This window comes from Xyrauchen texanus, chromosome 46 (genome assembly GCF_025860055.1).
Source record: "Xyrauchen texanus isolate HMW12.3.18 chromosome 46, RBS_HiC_50CHRs, whole genome shotgun sequence".
Taxonomy (NCBI): Eukaryota; Metazoa; Chordata; class Actinopteri; order Cypriniformes; family Catostomidae; genus Xyrauchen; species Xyrauchen texanus.
Genome location: NC_068321.1, coordinates 7,147,066 through 7,173,419, shown reverse-complemented (window position 1 = coordinate 7,173,419; position 26,354 = coordinate 7,147,066). Strand labels below are relative to the sequence as shown.

At 35.7% G+C, this 26,354-nt stretch overlaps 2 protein-coding genes across 4 annotated transcripts; both read right to left on the bottom strand.

Annotated features, from left to right (window-relative positions):
* Positions 1-4,614: 4,614 nt before the first annotated feature.
* Positions 4,615-14,456, bottom strand: LOC127638341 (troponin I, fast skeletal muscle-like). The gene is made up of 7 exons (XM_052119820.1): positions 14,339-14,456; positions 9,540-9,568; positions 8,091-8,127; positions 7,838-7,966; positions 7,640-7,729; positions 7,382-7,558; positions 4,615-6,137 (listed from the first exon to the last, which is right to left on the bottom strand). Exons 2-7 carry the CDS (start codon positions 9,545-9,547, stop codon positions 6,042-6,044), a joined length of 537 nt encoding a protein of 178 aa, XP_051975780.1. The 5' UTR covers positions 9,548-9,568; positions 14,339-14,456; the 3' UTR covers positions 4,615-6,041.
* Positions 14,457-16,699: 2,243 nt separating this feature from the next.
* LOC127638342 (troponin I, fast skeletal muscle-like) lies at positions 16,700-25,452 on the bottom strand. Of its 3 annotated transcripts, none has more exons than XM_052119822.1 (7): positions 25,374-25,452; positions 23,411-23,443; positions 23,193-23,229; positions 22,964-23,089; positions 18,036-18,125; positions 17,770-17,946; positions 16,700-17,062 (listed from the first exon to the last, which is right to left on the bottom strand). In XM_052119822.1, exons 2-7 carry the CDS (start codon positions 23,416-23,418, stop codon positions 16,967-16,969), a joined length of 534 nt encoding a protein of 177 aa, XP_051975782.1. In that variant the 5' UTR covers positions 23,419-23,443; positions 25,374-25,452; the 3' UTR covers positions 16,700-16,966. The 3 variants fall into 3 exon arrangements, with proteins under 3 accessions (XP_051975782.1, XP_051975783.1, XP_051975784.1); XM_052119823.1 differs by having other exon boundaries at positions 22,964-23,105; positions 25,374-25,442; XM_052119824.1 differs by lacking the exon at positions 25,374-25,452 and having other exon boundaries at positions 22,964-23,087; positions 23,411-23,440.
* Positions 25,453-26,354: the final 902 nt, after the last annotated feature.

The window sequence follows — 26,354 nt, the reverse complement described above, 5'->3', positions numbered from 1 at the left end:
ATACCGATGGATCCAAAGACTCTGATAGTAATCGGACTATGTATAGTTGTGCTATGTATATTTCTCCAATAACATGATTTATCTGTTTTTATAGCTGAAACAGTAGCCGTTTTCTAGGCGTTAGAATGGGCAGAGCATGTTAGACCAAACAGGATGGTTATTTGCTCTGACTCTTCTTCAGTTTTAACCAGTATAAAGAAAAGACAATCCACTTTTATCACAATCCAAGGCCAGATCTTAAGAACTGTTTTTAAGATTGCAATGAATTACACGTTCATAAGGTGACATTCGTTTTTTATGGGTACCTGCACATAATGGAATTAAGGGCAACGAAGAAGCAGATAAACTTCCTTAAGGGTCATTAAAAGAAGTGAATGTAGGCATTAGAGTGGAATTCTGAAGAACTGAATTAAGAAGTAAACTAGTGTCAGGTATTGGGATACTATGGCAGCAACACTGGGAAGAAGACAGTAGGGGGAGACATCTTTTCTCAATACAGCCACATGTTAAAACTCATGGTGGATGCATTTCAGGAAATAACTGATTCCAACACAAGTATTGTTGTCCAGACAAATTTGATAAAGCGAGGAAGGAATTATATGATAAATGAATGAAAATTGGTGTAACCACCTGTTCCCTTTCCACACTTCTCGGCCCAAAGGATAAAATATCTGAAACCTAAAAATATGTAAAAATAATTTTTAAAGTCTTCTGGACTTAGTGCCAAGGTTTGACCTTTTTAAATTTGTCTCATGAGGTTTAAAATGTCCCTTTGGTGGCGGTAATGCGACGAATGGCGATCAATCTGCCATAAAACTCTAGACGAAGAAGAAGTTGAAGAGGAAGCAGTTTCAATGTAAACTATTTTAGTGCGTTTTCTATAAAGAACCGAATATGTTTTCTGCATACACTGTAATAAATGTGTTTAAGTACAACATCAGAGCAAGCACAGTTAATCTGCTGGTCTCCTTGTTTCCTCCCAACCTGCAATTATGTCAGTGATCTCCTGGGAAAGCACATTCAGCTAACATCTCACCACCACAAGAGAAAAACAGCATGTTATGTACTATTTTTATGCAGCATTTTATGATTGGTCTTAATTTCAAATTAAAAAAAATAAGTCCAAAGGTCCGAAATATTCCAAGATCCACAACGTGACGTTTTAATGAAGTATACTAAGTTACTATTAACAGTAATTAAGTAACAGTAATTAAACAATACACAAATGTGTACCAAATATAGCCTAAATTTATTAAAATACACTGAACTAAGAATATATAAGACCTAAATACCAATATTTGAATTTCTTTTATTTATTCATTTTAATTATATTTTAATAGGCTACATGCGCATATTATTTGGAGTCCTCCACATGCGTTTTGTGGTAATAACGTTAACAAATCCACAAAAATAGATTAAGAAAATGTCTGAAAATTGACATCCCTAGGCTTAAGAAACATCTTTAAGGTACAACTACAATAATACACAAATCCCTACAAGCATCAATGAACGTCATTAATACTAATGATTCATCATTAATACTGTATTTCATTTAATGTGTATTCCATTAACAAAGATGTAAAACAATATATGGCAGCCAGGTTTAGTTGTGCATAGCTTGATGTCCTATGTAAAACTTTGGACAACAAATTCCACTTAAAAATGCAGGGAAGGGATCAGTTATCAATAACACGCATATCTTTGCCTTTTCTATTTGTAAATATTTTGAATTAAGGGAAATGTATGCATGCTTACATAAATTTTTAGCATATGGAAACCAATGAAATCAAATCCGAAATAAGCTCCTCACAGAGCGGTTTGGTTTCTAAGTGTCAAATCATCAGTTCATAAGTCATCGAGCAACTTGCTATTAGCTGCACTGAACTAGTTTATGCTAATGGTGGCAAATTCCATGCAGAGTATGTAAATGACGTCATGTCAGCACTTTACATTCATAATTCATAACTATTAAAAAACTTGTTAAATAAAAGTAATTGTCACAATGGTATGTCAAGTAATGCCAATTAGCAACACAACACTCCATAACATTACATCGAGTCCACAACACAGTCACATATTTGCATGACATATTAATATGTCCTGACAAAAATCATTACAGTGCTTCCAAACCATTACTATGACAGTAGACAAACACCATTGGAAGGTATGTATGCAATCTTGCTCAGATTACATGGCCAAATATGCTATTGTCAATTTTGAGAAGTGTAAAATAGATTATTAGCTGAATTACATGTTTAGTCCCAGGAGCAGGGGTTTGCCATTAGGTCCAGCACAGAAAGAGCACGTTAAGTCCTTCAGATCCAAGGAAAGATTCTAGGGAGTCAACTGAAAGGTGCTCACCCAAAGGAGATGGCAACGAGAAGGATCTGTACATGCCGTTGAAAGGCAATGAGGGTTTTTAACAGCATTATTTGATGGCTCAGCAAAACCTCAGATTTCTCTTTAAGGAACTGCTGTGTTGCAAAGCCCAGTGGATCATAGCACACATATGAAACTTAAGCCACAAATGCCTTCCATGTTCCGTTCTTATAAATAACTCAACCTTTTAAATGATATTCTTATTATTTATTTATTTCTATAGTTGGACAACTTAAAAAAATGTACCACAACTTGACTAGTAATGTCTACATTCAGTTAGTACATTAATAAACTGGAGGACATTATAGTTTAAGATGAACAAATACACAGCATTAGAGTCAGACTTCAGTGCACACTTCTTTGAGAGATGTTTTGGGTCTTGGCTTTACTTACCCAATCATCCTTCAAGAAATGGTACTATAGGCCAACATTCTGCAAAAATGATAAAATACTATAAACTGAATATTAACTGTATAGCAAAGATACACATTTGGAAAAACAACATAAGGAACCTTACCTTTGTAACAAAAGATCAATTAGCAGCTGACTGAAAACTGAAGTTAGTTATAGAATGGTAGTTTAGAATATATTATGTGAACTGTACAGTTTACTTTTAAGAAACTGAAGAAAGATCACTTAACAAGCAAAGTTGTTTAAAAAACAGAAATTGCAAAAATTATCAATATTGGGCTATTTATTTAGAAACAGGCATGATTTTTGACAAAACAGTTGAAAACATCTTACAACTAAAGCAAACTCTTTTGGGGGGCAAGAGTTTTTTGATGTATCATCATCAGTGTTGGGTAAGCTTCTAAAAAAAAAAATTGTAATCTACTACAATTTACTAACTACCTCTCAAATAATTTAATCAGATTACGACAAAATGGAAATGCCATGGCACAACACAATGAAATAAGTTACAACTCAACAAAATAAGCCACAACACAAAAGAAATAAGCCACAACGCAACAGAAATAAGCCACAACACAACAGAAATAAGCCACAACGCAACAGAAATAAGCCATAACACAACAGAAATAAGCCACAACACAACAGAAATAAGCCACAACACAAGAGAAATAAGCTACAACACAAAAGAAATAAGCCACAACGCAACAGAAATAAGCCACAACACAACAGAAATAAGCCACAAGAGAAATAAGCCACAACACATGAGAAATAAACCACTACGTAACAGAAATAAATCACAGCACAAGAGAAATAAGCTGCAATTAAATAAGCCAAAACCCAACGAAATAAGCCACAACACAAATAAATAAAGCCACAACAAAGAAACAAAGCCACAACACAACAGAAAAGCCACAACTCAAGAGAAATAAGCCACAACGCAACAGAAATATGCCACAACACAAGAGAAATAAGCCACAATGCAACAGAAATATGCCACAACACAAGAGAAATAAGCCACAACGCAACAGAAATAAGCCACAACACAAGAGAAATAAGCAACAACGCAACAGAAATAAGCCACAACACAAGAGAAATAAGCCACAGCTCAAGAGAAATAAGCAACAACGCAACAGAAATAAGCCACAACACAAGAGAAATAAGCCACAACACAAGAGAAATAAGCCACAAAGCAACAGAAATAAGCCACAATGCAACAGAAATAAGCCACAACACAAGAGAAAAAAGCCACAACTCAAGAGAAATAAGCCACAACGCAACAGAAATAAGCCACAACACAAGAGAAATAAGCCACAACACAACAGAAATAAGCCACAACGCAACAGAAATAAGCCACAACACAACAGAAATAAGCCATAACACATGAGAAATAAACCACTACGTAACAGAAATAAATCACAGCACAAGAGAAATAACCTGCAATTAAATAAGCCAAAACCCAACGAAATAAGCCACAACACAAATAAATAAAGCCACAACAAAGAAACAAAGCCACAACACAACAGAAAAGCCACAAAAAAATAATGGATTTTTTTCTGTTGTGTCGTGGCTTTATTTAGTTGTGTTGTGGCTTTATTTATTTGTGTTGGGGCTTTATTTCGATGTGTTGTGGCTTTATTCTGTTGTGTTGTGGCTTAATTTCTGTGTTGTGGCTTTATTTAGTTGTGTTGGGGCTTTATTTCGATGTGTTGTGGCTTTATTTGTGTTAGGGCTTTATTTCGATGTGTTGTGGCTTAATTTTGATGTGTTGTGGCTTTATTTATTTGTGTTGTGGCTTTATTTATTTGTGTTGGGGCATAATTTTGATGTGTTGTGGCTTTATTTATTTGTGTTGGGGCTTTATTTATTTGTGTTGTGGCTTTATTTATTTGTGTTGGGGCATAATTTTGATGTGTTGTGGCTTTATTTGTGTTGTGGCTTTATTTATTTGTGTTGGGGCATAATTTTGATGTGTTGTGGCTTTATTTATTTGTGTTGTGGCTTTATTTATTTGTGTTGGGGCTTTATTTTGATGTGTTGTGGCTTTATTTATTTGTGTTGTGGCTTTATTTATTTGTGTTGGGGCTTTATTTTGATGTGTTGTGGCTTTATTTATTTGTGTTGTGGCTTTATTTATTTGTGTTGGGGCTTTATTTCGATGTGTTGTGGCTTTATTCTGTTGTGTTGTGGCTTAATTTCTGTGTTGAGGCTTTATTTCGATGTGTTGTGGCTTTATTTAGTTGTGTTGGGGCTTTTCTGTTGAGTTTTGGCTTTATTTCGTTGTGTTGGTGCTTTATTTTGTTATGTTTTGGCTTAATTCCTTTGTGTTGTGGATTTATTTAATTGTGTTGTGGCTTTATTTTGATGTGTTGTGGCTTATTTCTGTTGTGTTTTCAGCTTTTATTTGCTTTGCTAATTTGTTTGTGTTGTGCACTTCTCGGCCACTGTACTTTATCCATCACAGAAACAGGCCGATATTTGAATATAATTCATGTATTACATTTATTATACATCATTTTAGAAATATGTGTAACCCAAGTAATGCACTTAAAAGTAATTGATTAAAAGTCAGTAACTGTAATTCTATTTGAAAATTTAATGGTTTACACAAAATGTTTTGGACAAAAAAGTTATTTAATTACAGTAATAAAATACTTTGTAATCAAATTATTTTACATCATTGTGTTGTGGCTTTTCTATTGTGTTTTGGCTTTATTGTATTTTGTTGGGTATTTTTAGAAACTATAATTTGATTTATAGTCCCAGTCAAATGTTTGGACACATATTTTTTTTGTATCTTAAAGACCTATTTATATGCAGGCATAAATTAAGAATTGTTTGTATATATGAATTTCTTTACAAAGCAAACATTTTATTTTATTTATTTATTTAATGGATGAGTTGGAACAGAGCGAATGAAAAGAAGCCAACAAATGTCAAGCAGTATACATAGGAACTATGTTAATACTGTTTAAAAAACACCTCAGAATGGGCCTCAAAGTTGGTTGAGAGTATAAACAGAGGGTGGCTACTTTCAGGAGTCTAGCTTATCGACAAACCACAGATACTTTTGATTTGTTTGTCACTGCATAATTCCCATTCTTCCGTTTGTGTTATTTTATAGATTTGATGACTTCACTTTTACTGTAAATTGTGAAAAATAGTAATCCATAAAGAATGAGTAGGTCTGGTACTGTCAGTCAACACGAGATTATGACAGAACACTTATAATTGGTTGCCAATTACAATGTTCTTCAAGATTCAGATTCAAACATCTTCTTCCTGCCACCCATGCCTGCCTTATCTTCAATGTTTTTACGCCAGTCACCAACATCACGCAGTTCCTTATCCTGTGAAGATGAGAACAGAGAGAAAGGATGCTTTGCGTGACCTGAAAGATTTATGACCCTGGTACAAATGCACTTTTCCATACAACAAAAAAGTCAATAGTAACTATGGCACTCAAGCACCAAAAAAGGCTGGAAAGTACCATCAAATTGGTACACACAGCTTAAATCAGAGTGACTGCTAAGTAAAACTTGTGCATACATTTTTTTTTATATTCCTGGAACAATATTCCAATCAAAGAAACATAGGCCCTATTTACACCTTGCTTTAAGATGCGTCTCTAATGTGATCGGATAGAATCGTATTTTACAAAATGTAAAACGCTCCTTACATATGATCAGAAGCTGATGTGGGAATTGAAAATTATTTTAGCAAATGTTTTGTTTTTCACTTAGCGATAGCAGAATAAACAGAAAAAAATTAATGAAAAGAAACCCCAACACAGCCCCTAACCATATCCTACCCCTAAAATGACTGGAACTACTGGAAAATGATAAGATGATGAGACTGGTGTACAAGTCACCTAAGGGGCCGTTCACACCGTACATGTCCTTGAGCTAAAAAAAGACATTAATCTAGCACATATTTACATAAAAACAATTGACAAACAGTGCGGATAGTTAACAGTCCCTAACCCTAATAGATATGTGCACGAGTAGTCTTTCACTATCTCTAATCACTAATCAGTTATTCTACACATGAAATAGGGGTCTTCAAACCGACAAACAAGCTTGTGAGTGGTGTTTGACGCATTTCCATTGCAATAAACATTCTTCATTCCCGAGTCCTGACTTCCAACGAATAACTGTTTGAGAATCCTTGCGCTTATCCTAATATTACCATGCACATACCTATATCCTAACCCTAAAATCTGATTGGTTGATAGGAATGTTGATTCAGGACCAATAAGGATGTTGATTCAGCAACATGTGATATTTGGCAAAGTCACGGTCACATATAACTCATGCACTATATTTTAAGTCTTCTAAAGCTATACGTAAGCTTTGTGTGAGGAAAAGACTGAAACTGAAGCTTGAATTTTCTAAATAACTCTATTTGTGTGATGAAAAGGTGAAAAGATTATAATAAGGTATTATAGGTCTTTACTTAAATTTTCCCCAAACTAGCACAAAATCCCCACACTAGCACGATGCAGGTGATGATGACATTCACAAGCACAATTCAAATGAACAATGCTTCAAACCAGAGTCCAGAAGGTTATGTTCTACACTCAAATATCACTCACCTCCTCCTTGACCTCCTTCTTCACTTGTTTCAAGTTGGCTCTCAGGTCCATGGATACCTTGTGTTTGGAGCCGAGCAGAGCTTGAAGCATAGCATCAGCGGACATGCGCACTTTCTTCAAAGGAGGTTTCTTGAACTTGCCCTTCAAGTCGATGATCTTGATGTTTAAATCTTTGACCTAAAATACATACAGTAAACAAGAGTCTAAAAATGACCTCGGTGATGGACCAAAGAAAAGGATCACCAAGAAACAGCTTACCTCACTGACAACCATGTTAGCTTTGTGCTCTAGAATATATCTTTCCTCATCAATATCATTGATTTTTGAGTGTAACTCTTTGCAAAGCTCCTATTGACAGAAAAGGGTTAAAGATCAGGCTCAAGCTTTTAATGCACAATTTGCATTCACCAGCTGTATTTTAATAGTAGTAATAATTAAATGGGAATTAAATGGAACCTGCAGTTCCTCCTTGGAGCTTGGGTATGACAATGCAGGACAGTGTTCTTCCATGTAGTTCTTTCTTTCCTCCTTCTTTTCTATCTCTTCTGATTCCAGTAAGTCTTTTGCAACTTGGAGCATCATGCTCTACAAGCAGATGTAATTCGGTGAGAACCTTAATCATATTTCAACTGTAGTTATTCTTTTAAACTGAATTAGTTGCTGTTGTTTTGGTTCAACACTAATCAGCTACCAAGCCAAGAGCTCCTACCTTCAGGCTGTGTTTTTTACTACTAGACAACCGCTTGCTAATAAAGAGGAGAAACAAAGACATGTTTTACATTTGGATATTCATATCTTTACTGTGCTATCTATTGTAGTTCAAATGTACTTTGTTTACACTTGTGTACAATATATACAGTGCTTGTAATAATGTACTGTATTAATATTCCTGAAACATTCTAGTTAGGGGTCTCTTTTAAACCCCTAAAGACGGGACACAACTCACACTACACAACTCACTGTCCACACCCTGTGCATATGCAACAACTTGTCTTTTGTTTTCAGTCATGCTGTTGCACATACCACATGACGGATCACAGACTGGGTGTCAACTACGAGACGATAAACGGTTCTGATGCTGCTAGTCAACACTGGAATTAACATCCTGTCAAAACGGTTGAACATTTTAACACATTTTACATCTCTGGATAGACGAGTAAAACATCTATGGAAATCACTTTGGTCTCTGTGATGGTGTGGGAAGCAGATTTCCTAAACATTGGCTTGCAAATTATTTTCCCGCCGAAAATAATGTTGACTCAACTAATGTATGTCATGTTCTAGATTTAATAAACAATGATCATGATGCTAGGCAAGCACGTTGCAGATAAATGCCATTTTCAACTGAATTTAGTGTTGGATTTGGCTGTTGTTTTGGGTCGCATAACAAAATTTACGTTTAAACATCAGTGAAATTAGTCGTTCTGCACATACCTAAATCATCGTAGACCAAAGCCAAGAGCCCAACAAACTCACACCCATATCAACAGATATCTTATACTAGGTCAAAAAACACCAGGAAGGAAGGGCTTATGGCCTTCTTTGCACTGATTTGCACCGAACTGGGAAAAAGAGCTGAAAATATTCATGAGCAACACACTGTTACAAGCATACATCCCTTCAGTGACTTTTTACCTGTGCCCACAATACACCCTCCTTAATCTGTTGACAATATTTAAAATATCAATCTGATACCATATTAACATAATTTAGGATTTCAATACTTTACTTTAGGTTGCATCGAGTAAACAATGACAGTTGAATTGCTTTTTTACTTAATGATTTGTTTGCCGTTCTTTTAAATATCTGAGTTGCGTCTCCAAAATATTAGAGAAGAAACATAAAATGATCATAAAAATAATCCATAATGTTTGTACGCTGTACTCCTTATCTTCAAATGCCATATAATTAAAATGTAAGTCTTTTTATGCAGCTATCAGCGCCCCATCCACTGTGAAACTCTTTAGCTGCCTTGCAAGCACTGGGATTTCTTTTAGGAAGTGCAAATCTAGTTTCCCAATACAATCAGTGTATCCAAATTTAGAAATATGAAATTTGATCACAATACATTTTCTTTTCATTTTTTGATAAGAAATGAGTTATCTTCTCAGTTTTTAAGAAATGGAATAATATGTGGCAAAATACATGGCATACTTACTCCGACATGTTGAAGATGTTCTTTTGCACCTTTTTCACAGGAAGACAAAAAAAGACAAAATAAAGAGTTTAAAAATCATATATGTTAATCTTGTAACTGGAGGACTATTTTTCTTAAGCCGATAAGTAATACTTTGCATAACATAGTTTAGTCTACTAAAGCTGATGTGTGCAATATTTTTTATGTTAAAATATTTTCTCGTTTCTCAGCTTAATATGTGGACAACTATTCGTAAACCTTTATATGTTGATTTCCTCCTCCAAAAAAAAAAAATTGTAAACACTATGTCTCTTGGACACTTTCGAACATTGATCCGTTTATTTTAACAGCCCGTTCAGTCCGACATATATTAGCTCATCCAGAAGCGTGAGATTGGGGTGGGACTATCTGTTTGTTTGATATATTGCAGAAGGGGTATATGTTTTCCCAATTCTGTTTCACAGAAATTACACAATTCACCTTTAAGTATTAATTTAGCCAATGCTTTTATTCAAGTGAATTTAATTATAATAATTAATATTTTTATTTATTTATATAGTGCCTTTCCAAAGCTCAACCACTCTTTACAATCAATCAAATGAATGCAGGAAAAAACAAAACAGACCCTGCAAAGTTAAGTAACAACCTATGATTAAGCCCCTTGCACAAGGGATAACCCTTTTGCAGGGTTAAACCTAACAGCGTTTCAGTTACTGACCACTACACCATACCACCTCTAATTTCACAAAGTGTATATTATTCCATAGCATCTAATCCATAAATGTTCAGGGGTGCGTTTCCCGTACAAAGACATAACTCATTGCTTAACCACCTGTAAAGGGAACAATGGAAAGGAGGAGGCGAGAACCGGCTTGACAATATAAATAATATTTTAATGTAAAACTGAAACCAAAAGACACAAACACAAACATAGGACAGACAGCTGCCGGTAAACGTTCTCTCTCTGACGCACCACCGTCCACAGTTGGCCTTTATCCCTCTCGGAGGCTTGATTAGCCTGATAAGGGGCCGGGTGTGTAAAATCACGACCCGGCCCCGCCCTCCGCCCTGTCACACCACCATAGTTCAATGCATCATTGTAGAAATTAACTAGCTAGTCACGACTGTTTCCGAAACCATGGTAAATATTTAGCAAATTCATCGTTAACTACGTTAGTTGAGCTGTCGTTCATGACATTACTTATGGGGTGGAGTAATAACTTATAAAAAAATAAAAAATTATAAAATTATAAGATCTCATTTACACGCACACCAGAAAGCCTTTAATGCAAGAAAGCTGCTGATGACACGAAAGCAGCATGCACTTTGTAATGCCACACTCTTTCATGCCTTCAACAGCTACACTTGCATAAAAGATATAGAAGCCTCAGCAATGTCAAATGATGTCCAAACAGAATACTAACAACGGACTAGGCTACTAACTTGGGATGTGCACGAGTCGTCGAATATTCAAATATTCGTTCTGTAATAATTATTAGAATAGTAAAAATACTATTCGAATTTGAAATATGCTGGCCATATATACGGTGAGATGCATGTTAAATCCTCAAAACTGGCAGTTATAACAGAATGCACTGGGTGGCGCTGTTGAGTGTGGACACAAGTTGATCACATTTGTTGAACAAACGGTTCTGTCAGTATGTTCAGATGGACACCAGAAAAGTGGGTTATTGTGAGAATGTGGCTTAATGTGAGAAAGCTGGGTTCCTGTTTAAATGTACTGGATAAGCGGTGTACACAATACTCTCATATATGTGCATCTCATCAGAAAGCAGCTTCCCTGTAGCAACGTAATCCCCATGACGCTTCTGTAAACAACAAACATGGCATCCGAGAAAGACTTTGCTAGCTGAGGTAAGGGACGTTCCATCATTTAAACTGGTGTGTATAAATGAGTATAGTTTACTGAGCATGTGGATATGCTTGTTTTTCTCAACAAAATCATGACATGAGATACAATATAAACATGATAACTATTATATGCCGAGTGTTTATACTCATCTTGTATGTTAACTGCGTCAGTCTACTTCATTAGCGGTTTCATTTTCTTCACTTTGCATGAGCTTAAATGCTTTCATTCTATACTTTTTTTGTTTTCACATATTGCTTGTTTAAATAATTTATAATACAGACATGATTTAAGCTTGTTTTGAATATAATTAGAAGCTTGTTTTTTCAATGGTGACGCAATCTTTATGACTAAAAAAATAATTTTACAACATCTCTTTCTCATTAATTACCTTCATATAAATAATAGAATATTCATTTTTTTATAAGCTTAAATATTTGAATACCAAATTATTGATGAATGCCCATCCCTACTTCGAGTATATCCCAACCATACAACTTTACAACACAGTTTGCAAATGCTCACTTGAACAACTGTTTCAGCAAACACCAAATCGTAGAACTATGTTGGTAACAATAGAAATTGCGACAATAGTTGGATAATGATGCTTTTAGGCAATGCACCCCTGATCATGTGACCTTAGAGCATCTTACTCAAGTGTCTGGCAACTGTGTACATTTTAAGAAGTCCAAATGGTTCCCATTCTATCTTTGACTCAAACGACAGGATTTTCTCAGAGAGGTCATTGCAATATGATCCGAAGGCCTGTACACATTAGCCGCAGACACAACTCTGTCCTCAAGAATGTCTTTGGGATGTCAAATGTATGACAACACAGCTCTGTTATAACCGCCTCCAATTTATTCCCCTCTAATGACTCAGTCTCAAATGTCAGTCTTAATACACCCCGCTCTGAGAGACAGATTGAACAAGTTGGCTAAGTGATAACTGAATGACAAACTAATTGACTGATTTAGTCAATTCCTCAATGGCATATTTAGAAATCCGCTAAGACAACAGTCATGTCACGTAAGGCTATTTGAAGGAGGACTATTCTAAGGACCAATGGAAGGAGAGAATGAAGATATGATTTGAAGAACTGGAATTAACTTCTTGGAATATTGGGAAGGCCCTTGTGTATCCTAGCGTGAGAGTCAGGAAGGCAGTCAGGACTAATCAGCTCTCTGAAGAAAACAAAAACCTTTTCACTAGATTCGAGAAGTTCAATCCATTTAAAACCATCACACAAGATGGTTAAGACTGACAGGAAGGTATTTTTTGAATAGACTGCATTGTCTTTCTGAGGAGAGTGTAGGGGCTAGTTGTTACACACATGGTACCCACAACTAGATTTTCCAGCGATTTTGAAAATGTAAGCACACTGGGCGATAAAACTAAAATATCTAGGAAAAGTCAAGAAAGTAGGGCCCTGGAATTTGATCGAGTGCAAAGATAAATGTTTTTGTATAGCACAATGGTCGGATGACCGCATGCTCGGCCCTTCTAGTGTTAGAGTTTCCACAAAAACTGGTATGAAGAAACTTGATTTGTTTAACCGATGCCATATCAAATTCGTGTAGCGAAAAACTCGTAAGCCTTGGAAGATATCAGCAATAGTTAATTTAAGAGTAGCAAAATTAAAGTTTCACATGAAAGTTAATTAACATCTCTGTTTATAGTTCTTTTTAAAATGAAGCAAACTAATCTCCAACCTGTTAGCTAGCATATTCCTTAGTTGTTTACTGCTTTTGTAGCCAACAGCAAGTGACTAGCCATGTTTAAATCCCAGTTGAACGGGCCAGGCATGTTGTAACACTGCATTCCAACATACCCCTATTAGAACAAACAATTTACAATTCCATGCAGTCAACAATGTAATTCATGTATTTCCTATTTATGTGTGTGTGTGTGTGCATGCATGTTGTGTTGTGTTGTGTCTTCATCTATTAACTTGCTTAATTTTGGCCTATTCTGTGGCTTTGTTGTTGTTCATTGTTAAGTGTCAAAATTAAGCCATATTTTATATGGCAATGTTAATGAGCTGGTTTTATTGACATGATATTTATGAATTTTAATAGATTACATACAGTTGTTAGAAGGGGGTTTAAGCTGTCATATGGTCATGTTACATTATGCCCCTCACCTGTTACAACATCCCCCGACTATGGGGCATGTTGTAGCATTTCACTTCACTTCTCTCCAGCTACAGTAGATAATGAAATAAGTATTCACTGTATTCATGAAACCAGACCACTTATTTGCACCAGACATGTGTAAAATGAATATTAAAAATAGAAATACCTTTAACCTTAAGTGCATTTACAAAAACTTGAGAAAACCAAGAAGTGTTAGTTTGTGCCCCACACTCCCCTATTGTAAATGAGTTGTTACTATGACCCAAAAGACGGTGCTGACAGTTGGAGCAAGACATCAGGATCAGTCGCTTGTGTTGGTGTTCACTTTCAAATGGCCACATCAACAGTGAGTGTATCAACCCCTGACCTCTCCTTCTAGGTACCCATTCAAAATGGTTTATTTGCTTTTTAGTATTTCATTCTGGAATAAAACACTTCAAGTTAGATCCAAAAACAGACATTTTTCATGAATTAGTGCAACCAAACCCTTTACTATATCATCTTCTATTGACAATGTCTTCAATAAGTTCCAAGAAACAAACAACAATTTTCAAATTTGTACATAATTGGACCAATTCCACAACAGAAACAAATCCATCACTGAACACAACATTTATTTACATTTATTTTCTTAGTAGAAGCTTTCGAGATTCACATTTTATGACAACCTGCCCAATCACCTGCTCCAATTCTATATCAATATTATAATCGATAAATCTATAATTAAAAAATTCCAACAAGTATGGAATTCCCAAAATCTATGGAATCTAGATAAGAACAAAAACAAGATGCTAAACCAAGGGTACAGCTCTCACCTTTCAAGATGAACAGAGTAACTTCTTCCAGTCTGTCTTCTGAGGAAAGATGGCTGTCAAAATGAGACACAGGCAGCAGACTTGTTAAGAAGATATTTATTGCATTCTCTGATCACTGCAAATCCTTGGTTTCTCTTTATGGAAGCGGATTATCTACTAAACCAATGGGCTGACAAGGTCATGAAATATGGCACTATCCCTGTTCGCTGTTCCTTCAGTATAAATAACCTGTCCTTCAAGATAGTTGTTCTTGAACGTCTATTTATTCTGACAATGACTGTCTCACAAAGACCTCTTTGTTTTACTATCTATCTATAGTGGCAACAAAAAGTATGTGAACCCTTTGAAATTACCTGCATTTATGTACACATTTTTGATCTTCATTTAAGTTACAATAATTAACAAACACAATCAGTTTAAACTAATAACACACAAATTATTTTATTGTTTGTGTACATATTGAATACATCATTCAAACATTCATAGTGTAGGTTGTAAAAAGTATGTGAACCCCTGGGCTAATGACATCAACAAAAGCTAATTAGAGTCAGGAGTTGGCAAACCTGGCATCCAATTCATTAAATGAGATTGGAGGTGTGTGTAAGAGCTACTTTGACTTATAAAATGTACTCAAACATTTTGAGTTTGCTATTCACAAGAAGCATCTGCTGATGTGGACCATGCCAAAAGAGATCTCAGAAGACCTATGGTCAAGTATTGTTGCTTTAAATAAAGCTGGAAAGGTTTACAAAGTTCTCTCAAAGAGCTTGGATATTCATCTGTTCACAGTTAGACAAATTGTCTATAAATGGAGACAATTTAGTACTGTGGCTACTCTCCCTAAAAGTGGCTGTCCATCCAATTTGACTTAAATGGCACACTGCAGAATGCTCAATGAGGTAAAGAAAGAACCCTATAGTGACAGCTAAAGACTTGAAGGAATCATTGGAACTGGTTAATATCTCCGTTCATGAAAACAGTAAAACAGGCATGGTGTCCATGGCAGGAAGAAAGCCGCTGCTTTCCAACAAAACATTGCTGTACACCAAAGTTTGCCAAAGACCACCTTGACACTCCACAGCGCTCATTTGAAAATGATTTGTCGACCGATGAAACTAAGGTTGAATTATTCGTATGGCATAAAAAGGGCACCATGAAAACTTTATCTCAACAGTGAAGTAGGGTGATTTGGTGATCATGATTTGGGGGTGTTTTGCTGCTTTGGGGGCCTGGACCACTTGATGAATTACCAAGTTTCTCAAGATATCCTACAGGATAATGTCAGCTCAGCTGTGCACCAGCTGAAGCTCAGTAGAAGTTGGGTGCAATGAAGCAGCTGGACAATGACTCAAAACATTAAAGTAAATACACTACAGAATGGCCTCAAAAAAAGAAAATTCACCTTTTGGAGTGTCCCAGCCAGATCATCACCTGTCATTGATTATCTCTAACAGCTGCTTGTCATTGCAGAGAGAGTTGGAGAGGGATTTAAGAGTGAGCCAGATGCCAGAGAGCTGAGCTGTACATGCACACACACCCAGAGAGTGTGTTTAAAGTCTGCTAAAAAGGGAGTTTTGAGTGAAAAATAAAATTACCTTTTGAGTTGGATTTCTCCATCTCCCGCTTCCTCCTTTCCCCTCCTTGTGAACTCTAATCCGCAGCTACCGGAAATGATTGGTTGAGGTTATTGCTGCCAGAGAAGGACCGACCAATTCATAAATCAAAGAGTTCACTTTTTCCCCAGCACTGTGATATTTTAAAGGGATGTGTTCAAAGACATGAAAGATTATAATTGTTTGTGTGTTGTTATCTTAACCACATTGTGTTTGTCTATACTTGTGACTTGCGACTTAAGATGAGATCACATTTTATGAGAAATTGATGCAGAAAAGAAGCTAATTCTCACCACTATCTATCTATCTATCTATCTATCTATCTATCTATCTATCTATCTATCTATCTATCTATCTATCTATCTATCTATCTATCTATCTGTCTATCTATCTGTCTGTCTGTCTATGAGTAAAACCATAATTGATATCAGTGTTACAATTTCACAAAATGGTTACCTTAGCCCTGTGCGCTCAGCATCCTTAGTGTTTTCAGTCAGTTGTTTCATGTTGGTACCCAGACCCAGGAAAGGTGTTTATATTTTACCTGTTCATATTCAATCATAATAAAATATTATGTTATCTGCTTGGATTTAGCCATAAACCAAATAGATAAAACAAACTGTAAACAAATACTTTACTTGTTCCAAAGAGAGTGGCCAAAATTCTTATCAAAACAGCCAGTTTCTTTTGCATTTGTTCTCTTTTCTTCTTTGTGTGTTAAAGATTATTACAGGACTTGTCACTTGCCTTATTTTTTAATGATTCATTGTGTAAGAAAGCAGTACATATGCCTAAGCATGCTCATTTTGGTTTGGATTCGGAACAGATATGATATATATTTGGTGCACATTCACTTTGGTTAACACTTTCTCTCAGAATCCAATTTCTTTTTATTTTTATATGCTTTAAATTACACAAATGTTTACATTTCATACATGTGATAACCATGAACCAGCTAGAGACGAATTGTAAGGCTGTGTACAGAGCAGAAAAAATTACTTTATAATTAATAAAATTAAGCCTCAGTTTCAAACATCTTCTTTCTGCCATCCATGCCAGCCTTATCTTCGATGTTCTTGCGCCAGTCACCAACATCACGCAGTTCCTTATCCTATAAAGAGTAAATAAATGTCATATTTAGTCAGAGAACTGACAGTGAGACAATAGATTACAGGCTAAAGTTCAACATTTTCCAGAATTTACATGGAGGTCTTCGTGTCAAAAGAATTTTGAAGGACAAAGAAATTTAAGGGAAATGAGACAACATGATCTTACGGGAAATCGACATGTTGCTACCGAATGTTCATGTACCCTCAAATCAGACATTTTTTCATCAAATCACAGGCAATCACCTTTTCGTCTGGCGCTATTGTTAGTGTGGTGCGTAAGCAGCATCCGATACATGAGTTCTGTTCAATTGGAAACCAGGAAGTAATCATGTTCAAGTAAACAATGCTGATCATGATGCGAAGGTTGCATTTTCCCTTTAATATTACATTTTTATTCCACTGAGTTAGATTTAGAGCTGGGGTTTGGGTGTAGGGTAAATAAATTGTACATTCCTGTTCACTGTATTACATCATTTACAACAATAATATAACTCACTTTTGGCACCACTCTGTGGACATTTCACCCAATAACTGGTGCTCGTGCATGCCAATACATTCGACAACACTTTCAGCTTCGGTCACTGGGAGCAATCAATCAAATTTTGCTAACCACAGACCGATTTGAGCAGCAGTACTTTCAACCTACTGTCGAATTCACAGTGTGATCAGTCTGAAACGAGAAAAATGCTGTTGAAGATGTGAAACTCACCTCCTCTTTGACCTCCTTCTTCACTTGTTTCAGGTTGGCCCTCAAATCCAGAGACACCTTGTGTTTGGAGCCGAGCAGAGCTTGAAGCATTGCGTCGGCAGACATGCGCACCTTCCTCAAAGTTGGCTTCTTGAATTTTCCCTTCAAGTCAATTACTTTAATATTCATGTCCTCAATCTAGAGCCAGTAAATGAGGACCATGTCATCAGTACAGAAGCCAAAAGATAAGCAGTTTGAATTATGCTAAAATGTAGATGCTGTCTTACCTCCTTTGAACATTTGGTCATTTTTATTTCTAGATCGTATCTCTCCTCGTCAGTGGCATCGATTTTGTGGTGAAGTTCCCTGCACAATTCCTTAAAATCAAAAATATTTAAGACATTTGCATTAGTAGTGACAGCTTCTTTGTGACAGCAATGGTGCAAAGAGAGTGTTGCCACCTTGTGGACCCATTAATAAGTGCAAAAAACTCCAGACATGCATGCGCATTCTGACAGTTTTTATTTTCCAGTCTTCAGTGTTTTCACTTGCATCGCTATATCTTTTTAGCGGATAATGTGATGTTTAGCGTATTAGTTAAAATTGCCAAATAAAAAATATGTTGCTCCGTTGTGCCAAATCTGATGATGAGTCATGATCGCTTTTTGACATCTGTCAAAGATTAAGGATTGGGTATATGACATGAAGCGATGAAGTTAGTTAGGTTGATGTCGTTAACTTCTTTATGTTGTTATGACAACCAACAACTGTACAAGTTGAGCCTGAACTCTTTTTTTATTCCAACTAAAGGACGATTTATACTACTGCATCGAGCATACACCGTATATGCATAGCTTACCATGAAACCCGACTTGCACTTCTCCAAAAGTGTAACAATGCATTAATGCAGACCACAACAGCTGTAATTGGTCTGCTTTGTAACCAGAGACCATACTCCAGTATGACAAAAAAAGAGATCTGAGGTGAAGATTATTTTAAGATCTATGCATCATATCATATTGAATTTGGTCTTGAGAGCACTGCTTTAATTGGGAGCATCTGCTGTTTTCTATTCTATTTATGTTTTATGTTTCATGTTACAACCAAAAATTATACAAAAAGACAGAGCACATAAACTCTAAGGCCATGTCCACACTAATACGTTTTCGGTTGAAAATCCTTTTTTTCCCTCTACGTTTTGGCTTTCTGTCCACACTGAGATGGCATTTTTGACAGCAAAAATAGAGCTTTTAAAAAAACTCTCTGCCAAGTGGATAAATTTGAAAACTGCATCTTCGCATTGTAGTGTGGACAGGAGAAACGGAGATGGCATATTTGTTGTCATGTGATGCAGTCATGTGGAATTATGTGATCTATTCAATCTAAAACAATCAAGATGGCGGCTCATGTTGTAGTGACGTTGTTGTGCCTGCTTTCCACTTTGGTAGCATTGTTAATGATAAATGTTACTTTGTACAACCTTCACATTACATTCCTTCAAAGGTGATGGGAAGTTAACTTGGAATTGGTATCTGGCGATTGAACACGATGACAATTGCATTTCAGACTGTACATGGAATTGTGATTTTTCACATATGCAGTAGGGGGATTTCAGTCAAGAGTTGTTTTAAGAGTTATATTGCCTATATGCATTGTAAAGTCTCGTTTCTAAGCTTTTAAATGACACCCAATTTGAGTTGGTCAAGCATAGTTATTTATTAATTATGAAATTATGATTTTTTTTTTACCACGAAGCATCAAAAGTATGCCAAAATATTTATTTAGTATTGTTTAAGTGACCAGAAAGCGAGCATTCAGTATATGGCCTTAGTTATAACACTTAAAATGGTTGTTCTCCATTTTTACTTTGCTTCTTATGGAGACTGGAACGAGAAAACTGTCCAGCAGGAATCAGAATAATCGTGGGGCTGCCCAGTGGTTGGTCAGGAAAACTGTGGATAGATCCCTTTGGCACTAAATGAAAAGGTTCTATGTAGAAGGGTTCTACGTAAGGGGTTCGAAACATGGGATCATGACATTTTACGAATTTTTTTAACGGCCACAACATTCATCTCAACAAATATTTTATCACCCAAAGAAACTGAAAAAACTAAATAGCCATCACAGTATTTAAATTATACATAACAATATAAATGATTTAATAGAGCCTGTTTGTATTATTTAATTAATTTTATTTTAAGCCTAAAAAACCTTTTTGATCCAAAATAGATTTCCGTTTTAAATAGAACCTTTTTGTCATAAAGAGATTTTTGGAGTTGCGGAAACAATCCTAGGGTCCCACATAGTAGAACCGAAATAAACTTATAAAACTTATCTTTCAAAGTCTCAAGATCTACTCACTATCAATTTTATGGGTGTATTTATTTATTTCAGCATTTTGCCTTTATTTAAATAAGGGGGTGCTATATCACGAAAAAAAGAGTCCCTGTATTGATAAGTCAGGCAAATGAGGTACCATTTGAAAGCTTGGAATCTAAACTTTTCAAATATACCCATCACTTCTGCATTGATGTTACATAAGATAACAAAATAAAGCTCAAAACATTTGCATCGCAAATTAGCGCCCCCTAGAGGTAATGGGTAGAACTATTTACAGTTGAAGTCAGAAGTTTAAATACATTTAGAATGAAGTTATTAAAACTCATTTTTTAACCACTCTACAGATTTCATATTAGTTTTGGCAAGTTGTTTAGGACAGATTGTTTCACTTTTAATTGACTATATCACAATTCCAGTGGGTCAGAAGATTACATACACTAAGTTAACTGTGCCTTTAAGCAGCTTGGAAAATTCCAGAAAAAGCTGTCAAACCTTTAGACAATTATCTTCTGATAGGAGGTGTACTAAATTGGAGGTGTACCTGTGGATGTATTAAGGCCAACCTTCAAACCCAGTGCCTCTTTGCTTGACATCATGGAAAAAATAAAAGGAATCAGCCAAGATATCAGAAAGAAAATTGTGGACCTCCACAAGTCTGGTTCATCCTTGGGAGCAATTTCCAAATGTCTAAAGGTACCACATTCATCTGTACAATCAACAGTATGCAAGTATACACACCATGGGACAACGCAGTCATCATACCACTCAGGAAGGAGACACATTCTGTCTCCTAGAGATTAATGTATTTTTGTGCGAAAAGTGCAAATCAATCCCAGAACAACTGCAAAGGACCTTGTGAAGATGCTGGAGCAGACAGGTAGACAAGTATCTATATCCACATTAAAACGAATCCTATATCAACATAACCTGAAAGGCTGCACAGCAAGGAAGAAGACACTGTTCCAAAACTGCCATAGAAAAGGCAGACTACAGCTTGCAAGTGCACATGGGGATAAATATCTTTGTCTTTATCTTTTATGAGAAGTGTCCTCTGGTCTAATGAAAATGTTTGGCCATAATGACCATCGTTATGTTTGAAGGAAAAAGTGTGAGGCTTGCAAGCCAAAGAACACCATCCCAACCGTGAAGCATGAGGGGGGCAGCATCATGTTGTGGGGGTTCTTTGCTGCAGGAGGAACTTTTGCTCTTCACAAAATAGATGACAACATGAGGAAGGAAATTATGCAGATATATTGAAGCAACATCTCAAGACATCAGCCAGGATGTTAAAGCTTGGTTGCAAATGGGTCTTCCAAATGGAAATTGACCCCAAGCATACGTCCAAAGTTGTGGCAAAATGGCTTAAGGACAACAAAGTCAAGGTATTGGAGTGGCCATCACAAAGCCCTGACCTCAATCCGATTGAAGATTTGTGGGCAGAACTGAAAAAGCGTGTGCGAGCAAGGACGTCTACAAACCTGACTCAGTTACACCAGTTCTGTATGGTGGAATGGGCCAAAATTCCAGCAACTTATTGTGAGAAGCTTGTCGAAGGCTACCCAAAATGTTTGACCCAAGTTAAAAAACTTAAAAGCAATGATGCCAAATACTAACAAATTTCTGACCCACAAGGAATGAGATGAAAGAAATAAAAGCTGAAATAAAGAATTCTCTCTACTATTATTTTGACATTTAAAATAAAGTAGTTATCCTAACTGACCTAAGACAGGGAATGTTTTCCACGATAAAATGTCAGGAATTGTAAAGAAACTGAGTTTAAATGTATTTGGCTAAGTTGTATATCAACTTCTGGCTTCAAATGTATATGGAAATAAAAGTATTTCACATAGCACCTAAATTGACAAGTCATATATCGAATAAAAGCTCTAAATCTCAAGAATGTGACTGTACAGATTATTTTGTTGTCGTTGTACCAATGTCCGAAAGATTTTCAAAAGAATCACAAAAAGAAATATAATTTCTGTAATCATTAAATACAACCATCTCTTTTATGCTCCGATAACTGCTGCTGTAAACCCCAATTTGCCTAAAACTTTATATCTGCAAAATAAAAATGTGCAATGTTTTACTTGTCTGTGAGCTTGGCTGAATAATCCAATGTTATATCTTAGATGTCCAGAACAAAATATACCATCCAGCAGGAAAAGTATGCTAAACAAATCATCCGAAAAATATTTTTTCGATTAAATGTTAAATATCATCGCAAGGAGGAGGAGGATCTCAGCTTTCTAATGACACCTAGATTGAGCTTCTTGCCCACTCAGAGGCCGAGATATTCAACGTAACAACGAGGGTGGTGCTTGAACTGAAAATGAGTCTGAATGTCTATGGACGAGCACATCTGTGAGGGCTAAAATGTGTTAGAGCGCCACTTACATTTCAGATGTGTTTAGTGTGATGGAATGTGTTTAGCTTGCTGCCATCTAGTGGAATGACAATGAACTTTTCAAAGTGAGGCAGAGTGAACATAACCTAAATTACAGTTAGGACAACAACAAAAAAAATTCTGCATATCATAATATTATAACCACATACAATATGAATTATGACAAATTGGATTCTATTTTATTTGGGGGGTTCTCTTAAAAATGAGACCACTTTTTGGCAATTAGTCAACCGTTTGTGTGAATCTTTTAAATTTGAGTGTAAAAAAACTGCGGGCAGCAGCCCAAAAAATGCATCAGAATAGAAAATGCAGACCAGAAAGTAGGGGTGAAATAGGCATTGGGGCCTGGACATGACACAGGCCAGTCTCAAACCCAGGTCTCATGAGCCAACGCTCATGTAATTTTCCAAGCATGTGCACAGCCCACTTTGCCGCAGTTCTGATCTGGGTTCATTTAATGTCTAATACCTGTAAAGCTTGCATGGATCCTGGAAGAGACAGAGCTGGGCAGGTCTCAGCCATATATCTCCTCTCCACTTCTCTGTCCTTTTCTTCCTGTTCCAGTAAACCTTTAGCAATGGACAGCATCAAACTCTGGGAGACAGAGACGCTAATAGACCTAATCACTTAAGCAAACTGTTCACATTTGAGTGATGGATTCAATTTAGAGACATTTTAAAACAATACCCAATCGTACCTTTAGATGATGCTTGCGACTTGATGACATCTTTTTCCTGGGTGATTTGAAATGTTGAGATTGACCATGAAAATACATTGTGTTTAACTGACATTGTTTTATTATTTTGTAAACAGAACTTACCCTATCCAATATACTCATTTGATATATAAATACACATCCACACAACATCTATTTCCTATTAGACATAACAAAGTAAGTTTTAAGTTTTTACTCACTCAGACATCTTGGCTGAATTTTGCTTGTATCCCCTGTGAAATAAAATGCACCACTGACAATAAAAAAAATGCTAGTTTTGATATTACTGTGAATATTAGTGTGATATTTGCATGCGTATACAACATTTAAATTAGAGTATTTTATATGCTTAAATGGTTTATTAAAATATTCATCAAAATATCAAAACTGCCAGCACCTGGCTTACCTTCATATGCACATTGTGTAAAATGTTTTAAATTAATTTGATCATTCATCCAATCAGTCATTCATTTGTAAATGGGGTTAATTCAGATTCATTAAGATTATTTCTTAATTTATATGTTACTGCATGAAGCTCGAATTTTAGGTTACGTGGCTACTTTTTTTTCTTCTTTACAATACTTCCCATAAGGCCTGCACCCCTGTGTCTTCTCTTTACTGTTATACATGAAACTGGTGTTGAGCGGGTAGAATTCAATGAAGCTGTCAGCTGAGGACATGTGAGGTGTCAATTTCTCAAACTAGAGGCTCTGATGTACTTATCCTCTTGTTTAGTTGTACATCTGACCTTCCACATCTCTTTCTGTCCTTGTTAGAGCCAGTTGTCCTTTATCTTTGAAGACTGTAGTGTACACCTTTATATGAAATCTTCAGATTGTTTTTTTTTTGGTAATTTTAAGCATTGTACAGCGTTCATTCCTCAAAACAATGATTGACTGATGATTTTCTAGAGAAAGCGGTTTTTTTGACCTAATATTGACCTTAAGACATGCCAATCTATTGCATACTGTGTGGCAACTCAAAAACAAACACAAAGACAACTTTAAGCTTCATTTAATGAAACAAATAGCTTTCAACTGTGATATAATGGCAAGTGATTTTCTAGTATCAAATTAGCAATTTAGCATGATTACTCGAGGATAAGGTGTTGGAGTGATGGCTGCTGGAAATGGGGCCTGTCTAGATTTGATAAAAAATGACTTTTTTCAAATAGTGATGGTGCTGTTTTTTACATCAGTAATGTCCTGACTATACTTTGTGATCAGTTGAATGCCACTTTAGTGAATTAAAGTACTAATTTTCTTCCGAAACAGCAAAATCTGTTCATTATTGCAAACTTTTGGCCGCCAGTGTAGATAACATTAATTTCCTTTCAAATCAATTAAGTATTATATTGATTTTAGATGAAAAACAAACTATATAGAAGGATGAAAAACACTAATTGTATACCAATCTATTTTCAGAATGCACTCTGCAATGCCAGGTTTAATGTTTTGTCTATGATGATCATTGGGATAATGTGAGTGAAAATGTGGTTATGGATTCTTCATTTAACACTCTTGGCACACCAAATTTAAGCCATAGCATAATTATGCTCAAAGCATCAAAGAGGTTCCGGAGCCTCATTCTAGGCATACCAGCCCAAGCCAATTATTTCTTTAAAGATAAACATTGGCATATCTCCATCCAAACATAAAAGCCGAAAGGGATCGAGTTTCCATAACTCAGATCAACACATTATCTTGCATATAACAAGTGTGCACCCCAATATAGCTCTACAATAGTGATTTTCCAAAAGCAATTTTCAATGTTCCCATTAAGAACATGGAATTAATGTCTCATGACAAATGAAATTTGAAAGAGAACATTATAGAGACAAATACTTGATTTCTTAATTGGATCAATGTCTGAAAATGTTCTATGATATTGACAGTTTTCTCAAATTATGCTCCACATGCTTACAAAGAAGACAACAAAACAAAAGTTTTAATCAGAACAGCAGAAATAAAAAAAAAAGTATGCACAAAAGCAACTATAAAATGTGAAAATCATCTGTCAAGCTCAATCATTTATTTACAAGCCACAATGCAGCTGGTCGAGATGCACAGAGACAAACACACAGGTGATAATCCAAAATGATAAAGCCCAGAACAAGAGGGATAAGCAATAGGAAAGCCTGAAAAGAGAATATAGGGGTCTCACCTTTGAGTTTAAGCAGATTCAGCAGGAAACATGGAGCATAGTGTCACTGCATGCATCATTCGTTTATATTGCATTCCCATATGGCCAAGGAAATCCCTTCTCTCTCTTTATGGCAATAGATCCAGTCTGAGAACCAATGGGCTTACAAACATTGGAAACACCATATCAAATACTTCATCTCCTCCCTCACCCTAACTATATAAATAACCCCTCTAGATTCTTTAATTTTGATTTTTAATCAAACAAACAGATAAACAGACACCAGAGGAAGTGAAAGAAAGTGTTATTTTTCTTTTGAATTAAAATAAATTTTCCGGGTTTCACAGAAGTCGTGTATAATGTATCAAGAAAGAAATGCCTATATCAACCGTATCGTATTAATTCATGTTTTATATATAAAATATTGGATATAAAGACCAGCACTTTGTCTCTTTAAGGAAACTATGCATTTCTCTAAAGAGTGTCTGTAGATGAGCACATATTGAGACTTGAATGATTTCTCTCATCTGTGCTATGCCTGATAGCTTTTTTGTTTGTTTTTGATCACAGGGGTGGTTTACGATTTCTTAGGCCCAACCCGGGTCCCCATTTTGAAAATGTTTGCTTACAATCAAAAAGTGATTTTAACATTTTAAATCATAATTTCAAATTCATCAGCCGTTGTAGCCAAGTACATTCAAAATGTTAAATAAAATAAAATCTAGTTCAAGATAATTAATGCATATTTCTCAGTGTTTACAACACTGGGAAATATGATAGATAAAAATCTATATTTACCTACATATATATATATATTTAAAAAAATTGTTTTTAGTGAACAGTGTGTGCAAAACGACTTCACCCAGTAACATTTGGGAATTCCATTGTTACAGTGTATACACAGTGTATACAGTGCATCCAGAAAGTATTCACAACGCTTCACTTTTTCCACATTTTGTTATGTTACAGCCTTATTCCAAACAATACCCCATAATGACAACG

Coding starts and splice junctions, on each gene's coding strand:
- LOC127638341 (XM_052119820.1), bottom strand. Junction 7,967..8,090: donor GTAAAAAACACAGCCTGAAG/GTAGGAGCTCTT, acceptor ATCTGCTTGTAG/AGCATGATGCTCCAAGTTGC. Junction 7,730..7,837: donor GCTCCAAGGAGGAACTGCAG/GTTCCATTTAAT, acceptor TTCTGTCAATAG/GAGCTTTGCAAAGAGTTACA.
- LOC127638342 (XM_052119822.1), bottom strand. Junction 23,090..23,192: donor GTCGCAAGCATCATCTAAAG/GTACGATTGGGT, acceptor TCTGTCTCCCAG/AGTTTGATGCTGTCCATTGC. Junction 18,126..22,963: donor GATCCATGCAAGCTTTACAG/GTATTAGACATT, acceptor TTTGATTTTAAG/GAATTGTGCAGGGAACTTCA.